General features: G+C 52.8%; 1 protein-coding gene across 1 annotated transcript in view; it reads right to left on the reverse strand.

The window, feature by feature from the left end:
* The window catches only part of CACNA2D4 (calcium voltage-gated channel auxiliary subunit alpha2delta 4), a 140779-nt gene that overhangs the window by 118332 nt on the left and 10389 nt on the right, over window positions 1–12058 (reverse strand). The window contains exons 2-3 of the mRNA XM_073222757.1: window positions 3765–3846; window positions 1896–2012 (exon numbers count right to left, since the gene is read on the reverse strand). Coding sequence (XP_073078858.1) covers window positions 1896–2012; window positions 3765–3846 — 199 coding nt within the window. The remainder of the gene's footprint in view (window positions 1–1895; window positions 2013–3764; window positions 3847–12058) is intronic.

The following is a 12058-nucleotide window of genomic DNA, read 5'->3' on the forward strand; positions in this document are numbered from 1 at the left end:
AAGTGAAATAAGCAAGATGAAAAAAGACAAATATTGCATAATCTCATTTGTATGTGGAATCTGTACTTGTCAAACTCATAGAAAGAGAGAGTGGGATGGTGGTTCCCAGGGGCTGGGGGAATGGCTAAATGGGAAGATGTTGGCCAAGGGGCACAAAATTTCAGGTATGCAGGATGAATAAATTGTGGGGAACTGACATACATCAATGTGACTCAGTCAACAATATTGTCTTGTGTACTTGAAACTTGCAAAGAGGTAGACCTTGGGTGTTATCACCATCCTTACATACATGAAAGGGTAAGTTGTGGGGCAATGGACGTGCTGATTGGCTTGGTTCGGTGAATATTTCCCAATGTGCATTTCTATTGGGTCCTCAGTTTGCACACCTTAAATATATACAATTTTTGATTATCAGTTACAACTCAATACATCTGGAGGAAAGAAAGAAGACCTGAGCTCCTATTCTGGCTTTGTCCGGGGTGAGCCACCAAGACTCTCTGGGTCTCTATTCATGCGACTGTGAATTGGGTAGACTAGTCCTTACCTACCCTGCTCTCAGTCCCTGGTTCCTAGGATGTGATACAGAGATTCCACAGAACAAAAATCATTTTAGTGCTGCTTTGCAGGAACTTTCCCCATGGGTACTCGCATAGAAGGGCCCTCGGCTGTGCCCCCCGCAGAACCCCCAGCAGGGAGGAGGGATGGTGCTGGAGAAGTTCCACAGGCAGGCGCTCATTTGGTTGGGATCTCCCGTTGAAGCGGTGCGAATGACACAGGGAGGAGCCGCAGGAGCCCCGAGGCTGGGCCTGCAGGGTGACCTCGACTGCCTATGCTCTAGTGTGCAGGGACCAGCATGTGGGCAGTGGTGCACCCTGAATCCCTCTGGCTGTGCTCCACCAAGAGATGAGTTTAAACAGCACTGCAGATGGAAGGAGGCAGGTGGTGCGGGCTGCCTGTGAGGTCAGGGTCCTTCTGCTGGGGACCAGGAGGGCTTTCTAGACATAGGTACCTGCTCACTGGTTCCTGATGCTAACACCCCTTGCCCTTGAGTCTGGAGAAAAGAGGCTACAGATCAGAACGTGTGGGCAGAAAGGACCCAGAGGCTCTGACAGTGGATCCTCCCAGAGGGGGGGTTTTGGTGGGCAGACAGGCCACATGGGCTGGTTGCAAGTTGCCAGCTTCCCCAACTGTCCCAGTGCTGACCTCAGCCTCTCCCGCACAGTCACCATCCCGGTCCCATCCCCGCTTCCCTGTTCTCCTGGACCCCAGAGGGAGTCGTTTTGGGGATGACACTGGTCTCCCAGGGCCGGACTTCTGACTAGTGTAGGCAGGAACTGTCTCTAACCAGCCAGGTCGCCACAGGTGTCCAGGGCAGACACTTCAGGCCAGGGACATGACATTCTGTTTCTGCTAGGCCCAGCTGGGCTGGCGGGTGCCCAGCAACAGAACTGCCTGAGCTCGAGGCCTGTCACGGTGAGGACCTCTGCTGCGCAGCCCTCACAGCCTTTGGGCACCGGGGAGGCTGGGTCCCCGCCATGGGAGGGCAGAGCGCGGGAGAGGAGCCGGAGGGCTGGGGAGTGGCTCGGGGCGAGAGAGCTCTGCTCTGCACCCTCTGCAGCCAGCTGTGCTGCTCCCGCTCCTGCCGGTCTGCCCACCATCCTCACCGCAGCCCCTCCATCGATTCACTCAGCAGGTGACCCCTGACCCTCACTCCTCGCTGAGGCATACAGCCCTGAATATCAGGTCCTGATGCAGAGGCCCTCTTAACACTCTATTGGGCAAGCTCAAATCCTAGTCCTCTCCTCTCTGCTCTGCCTCCCATAATTTCCTCCTTCGCGAGGATTTCCTCCCCCGGGACTGGGGTGGACCCACAAAGACCACGGGACCTGGAGCACCTGGATTGCCTCCACTTTCCTGCGTAGCATTGTCTCCATGTCCTCTGAGAACTTCCTCACCAGCACCAAGCCGTTCACCTCCTTGATCCCCAGCCTGGGCTCCACGTCCTTGTACTCCTGTTTCGGGGAAGGGAGAGATGGCACCTGCTGCCCCGTCCGGGCTCGTGCGGCCTGTGTCTCCCCAGCAGGTGCCGTCCTGCCCACGGTCTCATTTGCTTGACCAAAGCTGAGAACAGCCCTCCCCTCCCCAATAACGTTCTAGGTGCCGCTTATCTCTATTTGAGCGCTGTGGACCCATTTTCAGTCGATATCCTTAGGAGGGAGTACATTGAGGCTCAGAGAGACCATTGCCCGGGACCAAGGTCACACAGCCAGTGAGCGGGATACACGGGAGGGAGCAGGTCTCCCAGACTCCATGACCTGTGTGTGTCATGCTGCTTCTCTGGGCTGCTCTGGTGGACTGTGACACATCCCTTCATTCTCCCCATGCCCTGTGGCATCAGTGTGCCCTGCTCACGTCTGTATGAACTGCAGTTCTCACTGCATGGGCTCTGCCAGCAGCGGCAGGTGTCCACACAGCCTGAGAAACTGCTAGGGGGCCCAGGAGAGTGAAGAGATCTGGGTTCAAGTTACTCTTTGGGCCTGAGGGAGACAATCTCTCACCTTGTGTTCATGAAGGCTAATGACCCAGCTCACAACCTATTGCCATGTGACCTTAGGCCAGTTACTCAGTTTCCTGAACGGTGAGATGTGACATGTGCATGGCTTTAGAGATTCCTCTAGAATACATAGACTTCTAGAAGGCTTTTACCCCAAACAGCTCATAATCATTGCTCTGCTCTCCTCACCTGTGGTTGGAGGCACATGTGAAATGGTGCTTCACAGTATAGGAGCTCCTGCGGCGTGAGTGGAGGTGGGTCTGAGCTGCCAGCCCTGCAGCCTGTGGGGCTCAGGAGGGGGTGGCTCACCCTGGCTCCTCCCGTGATGAGGGGGCTGCAGGGTGGCTGTGCAGGTGCAAAAGCCTAGGATTTGCTTTTAGCAACATTTAAAAATTGGTGAAGAGGGTGCTCCCCTCATGAGGTTGTGGTGAGAATTAAATCGTGACTATAAAGCTAACATAATAATAAAGAATGGTAAGTTGCTATTAACACTGGTCTGGGAGGTGTAGATATTAGAAGGAAATGAGGTTTATGGACAAGCTAAGTGTCAGTCTGCTCATAAAGCCATCGATAAATGAGAGCATGTGGGGCCAGCACATCAACCTATGTGCCCCTTGCCCAGGCACCCGGGCATGGATCAGGCCTCAGGCCCCTGCGGGAGCCTTCCAGGCCCTGTGAGGCTGGGACTCCTGAGCACCGGAGGCCTGGAGAGGTCTCCCCATGCAGAGGCCCGAAGCTGCACCTGCTCCCACCCACAGCCCTCCTGCTGGCCTCTCCCAGGGGCGTCTGGGCTTCACTCGGGCCTCCCCTTCCTCTCCCTTCTGGGTCACAGGGTCTTGGGTTCAGGCTGCAGCCCAGCCTGTTCACTCCTGTCCCCTCTCTACTTTGTTCTCCACAGTCACTCCTACCCCTGCCCCACAAATCTCTTGCCCAGCTAATTCTGCCTGGCATTGGCTTCCCCAGGGATCTGAGCAGACACCATTCTTGTGGCCACCCTGTGGTACTGACTCCCCAGTGACATGCTCTGTGACTTGGGCAAATCAGTCCCTTCCCTGGGCCTTAGTTTCCCATCTGAAAAATGAGGAGGTTGGATTAGTTGATCTCCAAGACTCCTGGTAGCATGGGCATCAGGCACTCTTCTCAACCAGGAGGGAGTCGCAGCTAACTACCCTCTGACCCCGTTGGGAGCTCCTGGAAGCAGGGGACTGACCTTCTGCAGCAAAAGAGAGCCCGAGTATTTGGTCACCGTGCTATACAAGTCCCCGCCGAAGATGTCTGCCCATAGCTTCACTCTGCCAGTGATGAAAGAACATGTGTACTCATGTGCACACATACAGATCCAGAGACACGTGCATAGATGCTCACAGATATGCACACACACTCATGCAAATAGAAAGCAAATGTCTGTGCACAGATGCACAATTACACACAAGCACACAGACACACATAATACACAGAGCTGTGCATACATATGCATGGTCACACATCACACATGTACACATGCAAATGCATACACACTGACATATACCCAGAAAAACACACACAAGGAGCTACTGTCCTTTCTGACCAGGGCAGGACACTCAGAGGCCCCACCGGGAGCTCAGTGGCAGCTGAGGGCCGGGCCCGGGGCTGGCGAGCCCAGAGTCAGGCTTTGGTTCTGGGTTCTCAGCTCCTGTCCCCAAGCCCCCAAGGATTCTGGTTTGTGGGTGGAGAAAGGGGAGGAGGGAGGAGGGGAAGAGGCAGTGGCCAGGCCCAGGCCAGAGCAGCTGGACCCCAAACATGGAAAAAGGAACCACTACGCCTAGTGGCAGCTTCTCAAGCAGCTGTTCCCTAAAGGATGTCCTGCTCAAAGTCAGCATAGCCTGGATCCTCTGCTAAAGCCTCAGAGGCAGCATGAGGAGAGGGGACAGAGGAAAAGGCCTTGAGTGGTTTCGGCAGAGGTGAGGGCATGCCAGGCAGGGAGGGCCTGAGGAGGCCACTGCTCCCTTGGTGGGCAGGCGGCCCAGCTGAGGAACCCAGAAGGGCAGGTGTCCCGACATCTGGAGGTGGTGGGGGCCTGAAGCTCAGCATACAGGCCCGTGTCCAAGCCTCAAGCCTCTCCAGATGGGGCAAAAGGTGTCTGTCTGTGCAACTGTGTGGAAACCATCATTCATTCAGTCAGCCCATGATCACTGAGGCCCTGCTACGTGCCAGGCGCTGTACACAGCACTGGAGCCATACCATAGTCTGGCTGTTGTGAAACCCTCAGTTGGAGGGACACCTCTTCATACACAGAAAGCATTTTACATGTTTGAAGGGGCATTGACAGAGCTCGGGATGGGCAGTGGTGTGCTAGACGGCTTCCTGGGAGAGGAGGCATCTGACTTCTGTGTTAGAAGTTTGGGAGAGGTTAGGCCAAAAAAGCAAATTGAAAGAGAATTCTGGGTATAGAAGAGCTTGGAGGAGTCAAAAATGACTTCCATGTTTCCAGCTCAGATGGTTGAGGGGATGGTGTTACTACTTAAAAAAATTAAGATTATAAAGAAGAAGTCAGGGAGGGTGGAAGGTAATGAATGTAAGCAGGGTTGCATAGAATGTGAGGTTCCTGACACAGGGCTACCTTGTGCCAATGGGCAGGTTGCACACTGCACAATTCCAGAAAGTACCAATCATGTTGTTTGTTGGAAGTCACAAACCTGAATTCAAAACCTCACATGATATTCAGGAAGAGCCATGCATAGGCAATGGTATGTGAAGCCAATGGGTAGAGGCAGGGCTAAGAGCCATTAGTACATGGGTGGGAGGTGAAATTTTGAGGGTAGATGGTCTCTCAAGGGGAGTGTCTAGCGTAAGACCTGTGGCGAGCCCTGGGGAATACCAACAGTCTCAGGGGCAGGCGGAAGCCTGGGCATGTGTGGGGGCTGAGGGCTGAGTGGCTGGACACCAAGAGGAGGTGGGCTGCAAGTGGGCAGTTTCAAGAGGCATTCAGTGGGAGAGAAGGGTGCGGGGTCAGCGGGTGGTGCAGCACGGGGGCCCCCCACTGCAGCCAGCTCTCTCCAAGTTTGTGTGGAGCTGGTCCACAGTGCGGCTCCCTTCTACCAAGACCTGGATCCCAGCCATGTTTGCTTGGCACTCAGCCTGTTCCTGGAGTTCTCCTACTATTAGCTGCTGTGTGTTCTGGGGGTGAAAATTATGCTCAGCATCTCCTTCAGCAACAGATAGTCTTATGGCCTGGCCCTACTAGACAGCTTCATGTAACAGGGAAGTGCAGGCCAGGCTGACTCGAGATCAGATTCCAACACTTCATTTACTCACTACATGAACTTGGGGAGACCCAACTCCAGGCTTGCTTCCTCAAATGCAGAATAGGTTACTGTTCCCCACCTCACTGAACTGCTGTGTGGAGCAAAGACACTACTTGTAGGCACTGAACATCAAGCTGGGCATGTAGAAAGCAGAGGTAATACAACCAGACGGCAACAGTGCTGCTCAAGTCCCCCACTCAACAAAGCTAAACACAAACATGGTGTGTTGTCCAAGATCCCTGTCCTCACTTCTGTTAAGACATGAGGCTGACAGTTGACTCTGGTGGCCTAACCATCATGCTGAGCTTGGATATGCACTGAGCAAGCAGCCCCCTTTAGACTAGAGTGCTCTATTCCCTTAATGTACTGGAAATTTCTTTAATAGGACCACGCGAGCTAAGGACTAAAGAACAGACACCCCCGAAACGTCGCACAGTAATCACAATTTACACTACAGTGTAAATGACTGTTATCAGATGCTTTCCCAGTCTTAATGACGAGCTGTAGAATTGGGGCCTGGAAAGAGGCAGGGAGGCACGGGAGGGAAGGCTGAGACCACAAAGTCTGATTTTTACCAAGTTGCTGGCTGCACAAGCTGTTTTGTTGGTTCAGATTGCTTTGCCCATGTCTCCCAGTCACTCCTTGGGGAGCCAAGGTGACGTTCTGAGCCGACACAGGCCCCGCTCCCAGTCGCCTGGTCACAGGGATTGTTCTGGAAGGAGCATCTGCACAGCAGGTGCTCCAGGCACTGCTTGCCTCCTGATGAGGGAGGGCCCTGACCATCAGCTCTGCTTAAGCCATCAGGTGTCTGGGGAGCCGCAGGTGGGACTGCCCAGGTGGGAGTGCTTTTGGGAAGAGAGGAGGCTGAAGCAAAGGTGTTCATAGCCAGAAAGGGCAGGTAGGCAGTGGAAGCCCCTTGGAGGGGCCCCAAGGAAGTCAGAGGTGGGCAGGCAGGGGGTTGAGGTCTGCCAGAGGGAAGGAAGGGAGAAAAGGGCAAAGGGTTTCATGGGGTGGGAGCTGAACTCAATGCTTACGTTTCCAGAGGAATCTTGGTCTGCCCCTGCGTGGGGGGCAGGGAGGCGCTGAACAGAAGCAGGCACAGGGTGAGCACGTCTTTGGCAGGGAGGCCAAGGCCCCGGGCCACTGGTGGCAGGGCATCCTGCAGTGGCGGGGAGCTGGGGTCTGGCTGGGACCTGGGGACTCTGGGCATCGCACCTGGGCTGGTCCAGCACGGGAAAGAGCAGCCTCTGCTGTCTAACCCCCAGCTCCTTAGGATGCCACCAAGCCTTCTGCCTTCCAGGTCCTGGAGGGCCTGGGGCTCTCCAGCGTTCAGTACGGTCCTGGCTGCAGAGCTGGAGAGGGCAGAGGCTCCTCCATGCCCCACAGAGAAAAGCCAACAGAGGGGCCGCCCTCCCTGGCCCCAGGCTCCTGCTGGCTGGGCGGGGAGGTTGGAACAAAGTGAGCTCGTTAATCCGGTGCCCTCTCCTCTAATCCCCTGCCCACCTGACAGCAGGGAGGAGGTGACAGGAGTGGCCTCAGCAGATTACCCTGATTTCCAAGGACAGGGCTTGGCTCATTCCAGTAGGGGTCATAACATGACCTTCTGTTTTAAAAAGGTAGATCCGTCCCTTCTGGACCCAAAGAGGGAGATTGCTGTGACACTGCCCCTAGGAGAACAGCTGGCATTTGCCTTGTGCTCGACTTACCAGGAGATGTCGCAAATCCTCTTTAAACCTGAGCGTGATCGTGGGAGGTGGCTTCATCATCCCCGTTTTCAGGGGCACTTGTGGGCCAGGAATGCTTGGGGACAGAGTTGGGACTCCAGCTCTGGCACATGTCCTCAGGCCACAAATAACATCCTGTGGCCCACATGGATGGTCTCACCTGCCCCTGGTTCCAGGCTGGGAATGCATAGTCTGAGGTGCCCATGAGGCTTCCAGCCACACACCCTCCCCACAAGCATGGGCCTCCCTTTCCTGGGGGTAGGGGGTTGGGGCTGGCTAGCAACCTGTTCCTACAGCCAAACACTTCTGTAATATATGTAAAAGTAAAATAGGTCAACCACAACCGGTTGACCTCTGCCTCTTTCCAATCCAGCTTCTTCATTTGATTTTCCCTTTGTTGGGTGATGTTTGAGTAGCTGTGGACATTCTGGGGATCCAACTAAGAGGAAGTTGAATTGGGGAAGTGTTTAATTTGGGCTTGGGGGCTACACTTCTGTAGCTCACTGCTTGTGTCTGCAGCCACCCTGTGTAGAAATGGCTTCCAGGAACACTCCCCACTTAGAGCCCAGGACTCACAGGTGCAGCCTGAGCAGTTCATTGCCGAGTGGATGGCCTGCAGCGCCCACCACTGGAGGTATGTGGGAGGGGAGGGAAAGTGGGTTTTAAATACACTGAGCCAGAAGCTAGACTGCAGGAGATTCTTCCAAAGAATTGCCAGCACGGGACTTGGCTCTCACCAAGGTCTGGCCCAAACAGTTCTCTCTCGTTAGGAAAATAGTTAAAATTAACTGTATATAAACACATCTTATATCGTCTTTTCTTCTGACGGGAATTACCCAAACAGCATCTGATCAAAATTCTTGTGTTTGTGGGTATAAAGTGGTGACAGTACTGCACACAAAGCACTGGGAGTGGGAAGCCGTGGGTTACACCCCCCACCTGCTAGAGTGTTTCTTAGTGTACCCGATGCCCCTTGTCCTGACAAAATCTGTCAGTTCCAGCAAAATGGCCACCAGCACGGAGACATGCCTGCAGAAGCAAGCGTTCTAGAGACAAAACTCCTACACATATTCATCAGTAAGTCAATGTTGTATCAGACTAATCTGGTTACACAACTATGTGGCTCAATACAATGTGGCAGAGATTTTTAAATGCATTTGAATTGCTCCTATGAATGCCTCATTGCAGATGAGTTTTGTATACTCTACAGGATTACAAATAATACCAAGTTTAGAAAAAGTATTGCAAGGGCCCGTGTAATTTTTCTAGGTTTTGTGATTTTTGTGGTATTCATCAACTTCTTAAAATTCAAAAATCGGAATGATTTTCATTCTAAATAAATATTCACTTTTATGTCTATTTTTGTATTTGTAATCTTATTTTTCGATTGCAAGCTTCCAACCCTGGACGACCTGGGCCTTCTCTCCCATTCTGGCAGCTGCTCCTCACAGGTGCTGACTGACTCGAAAGAGTTAAGCCCAGGAGCTGCTTAGAAAGCAATCCCCATGCTCACGTCCCTCAGTCCAGATCCGCTGGTGCCTTGGGCCCCACCTAGCCCCTGAGATTTGCTCAGGAAACCTTCAAAGCACTTAATAAAGAAAAATGCTGATATTGCAATGGTGGGTAAAGTAATATTATGTCTTTTTAAAGACCCATAAGGGATGCACCCTACAAGGGTGCCCTAACCAGCTGTTCGGAGTAAAATACCTTTTAAATAATTTTAAGCTGCAGGCATACTTGAAGATACTGTAGATAGTGTGTGGCTGGGTTCCAGGCCACTGCAATAAAGCAAATATCTCAATGAAGTGAGTCAAGTGAATTTTTTGGTTTCTCAGTGCTTATAAAGTTGCAATTACCTATACAGCAGCCCACTATGTATCCCCCAGCATTATGTCAAAAAAAGTACATATATTAATTTCATTGCTTAAAACTGTTCACCATCATCTGAGCTTTCAGTGAGTTGTAGTTGCCGATCACGGGTCACTGTAACAATATTGCTGGAGTTACCTAAATGGGACACAGAGACACGACGTGGCAAACACTCCTGGAAAATGATGCTGATAGGCTTGCTCACAGCAGGGTTGCCACAAAAGTTCAGTTTGTGAAATACACAGTGTCCGCAAGGCACGATAAAACGAGGGATGCCTGTATGTTGCTTTGTGGGTATTGTTGACTCTGCCCATTTTGCTTATTAGGTCTGTGGCCCCTCTTACTGCACACATTGTGAAATACAAGGGGTTGTGGTGGGAGTAAGGGAGGGGGCGGGGAGGGCAGAGGACTTCAGAGCTGAATGACCAGAGAAGGGATTTCTTAGGAGGAATACAATGAAGCATGGGAGCGGAGCACAGACCTAAGAATTCTCAGTCCTGAAGATACATCTTTGAACCTCAGTACCTTCAGGGGCTCATCCCTTAGCTGTAGGCCAGGCTGACATATCATTCAACCCAGTTAGGAGGGAACTTATGCTGTGGCTTTATTTTTAAGGTCTCTTTTTGGCCAGTCTTTCATCTCAAACCCATTTGATTTAATCCAGCCTAGCTGCTTGCCTGGGGTGCCTGCTTGGCGTCAGCGCCCCCACGAGGTGCTGGAGATGTGCTACGCAGAGCTGGAATGAGACTGGACGTGACTGCTGGAATGAGACTGGACCTGACACTGGAGATACACATTCAGAGTCCACCCAGGGAGGCTAACCTCAAACTGACGCTCGGCCAGAGCAGGCTACGTGGGCTGACACACAAGGGAAGGATTGGGCAGCATAGCCTAGGGAAAGATTCCTTCCTCACAGTGGGTAAAGAGGAGGGGAAGTTTTAAGGAAGTCTTCACAGTGAAAGGGACATTTGAATTTGGCTTTAAAGGATGAATAGGAGTTCATCAGTCGGAGTTGGAAACTATTCAAGGGAGAGTTACAAGGAGCAGACAGGACGCAAGAATCAGAAGGAACAAAAGCAGGAAACCATAGGCATGTTATGCTGTACACACTTTTGGGAAAATAGTGATAATACCAGTTATCTATTACTGCATACTAAGTTTTACTTAGTGGCTTTTAAAAAAGCAGTATTTTATTTACTTCAAGAATGTGTATTTGGGGCAGGGCCTGCAGGGAAGGCTCATCCGCATCCCATGCAGCCTTAGCAGGGGCAGCTTGCTGGGGGTGGGGGCCACTGCCAGGATGGTTTATACCCACGGCTGGCAAGCTGTGCTGGCTCTGGCTGGGAACTTGGCAGAGCTGAGGTCTGGGAGACCCAGCTTTCCTCCCCCAGGGCTGCTGGGACCTCCTGTCCCTGGGCGACTTGCGCTTCCTCACAGCATGGTGGCCAGGCTCTGGGGTGGCGATCCTGAGGGGCACAGTGACTGCTGTATTGCCCTCCGTGGTCTGCCTCGGAGGTCATGGAGCATCGCCTCAGTTGTGCTCTGTTGGCTAGCTCAGTTTGGCCCAGGTTCACAGGGAGAGACGCAGACCTTCTCTTGCTCAATGGGAGGAGTGTAAAAAATCTCTAGACACATTTTAACCCCCCCAATGAGGGGAGTAGGATCGGGGCAGGGGAGGATGGTGATGTCAGCAGGATAGGCAGTAAGCGGGGAGAGAAAGGAGCCGCAGGGAGTGAAGCCGGGGCAAAGTCAGAGGACACCGAGAGTATGAAGAGACTGTGGTAGTTCCTTTAACAGCGAACTTAACAGCGAACTTAACTTTCACCGGCTGCAGCTGCACACATCTACCGGAAAGTAGGGGTTTATGAGTGCAGCAGAAAGGAGGGCAGGGGATAGGAAGAGAAAGGAACAGGAAAGTAAAAGTCAAGTATCTAAGCTAAGCTGCTTTGCTCACAGACCAGTGTGGAGTCCAGGCCCACAGCTCAGGAGCACCAGGCAGAGGGAGGGCTCCCTGCAGGGTGAGACTTGGTGAGAGGTGTGTGCATCCTGCCTGCCCTCCCTTCCCTTGGGCCCCCACCCTGGGGCCCCCTCTGCCCTCCTCCTCCCATACATCCCTTGCTTCAGTCTCTTGTGACTTGTCACATGCATTCAGTCCCCTAGCTCCCAGACTGCAGCGTGCCCCCTTGGGGCTCTCCCCCGCCTGCGCAGTGGAAGGGCTGGCCACTGGGAAGGAGCAGGGCTCCAGGGCCAGCTCTACAAAGGAGGTGCATTTCTCACCGTTCCACCTAGGTTTTCCTTCATTTGCCCCACAAACACGAGTGCAGCTGTATCCACTGGCCAGGGAATACCTCCCCTACCTGCCTCAGGGGACAGTAAAGATCAAATGAGGCAAGATAGGTATATTCTGTTGACAAAATATAAAATATTTTATCAGGCATTTCATAACATTTTCTTCAGAACTGAATCCTTTCTTCAAAAGACACTTTTGCAGAAGCAGAAGGAAGGTGTTTCATGCCCCAGCAATCCTGTCCTTCCAGCTGCTCAGACCAAAAGCCTTGGAGCCACTGTGAACCCTCGCCTCCCTTGTGAGTGGGCCTCATCCAAGTTGAGGGCCTCCAGCCAGGCCT

The sequence above is a fragment of the Manis javanica genome, chromosome 15, assembly GCF_040802235.1.
Source record: "Manis javanica isolate MJ-LG chromosome 15, MJ_LKY, whole genome shotgun sequence".
NCBI classification, from domain to species: domain Eukaryota; kingdom Metazoa; phylum Chordata; class Mammalia; order Pholidota; family Manidae; genus Manis; species Manis javanica.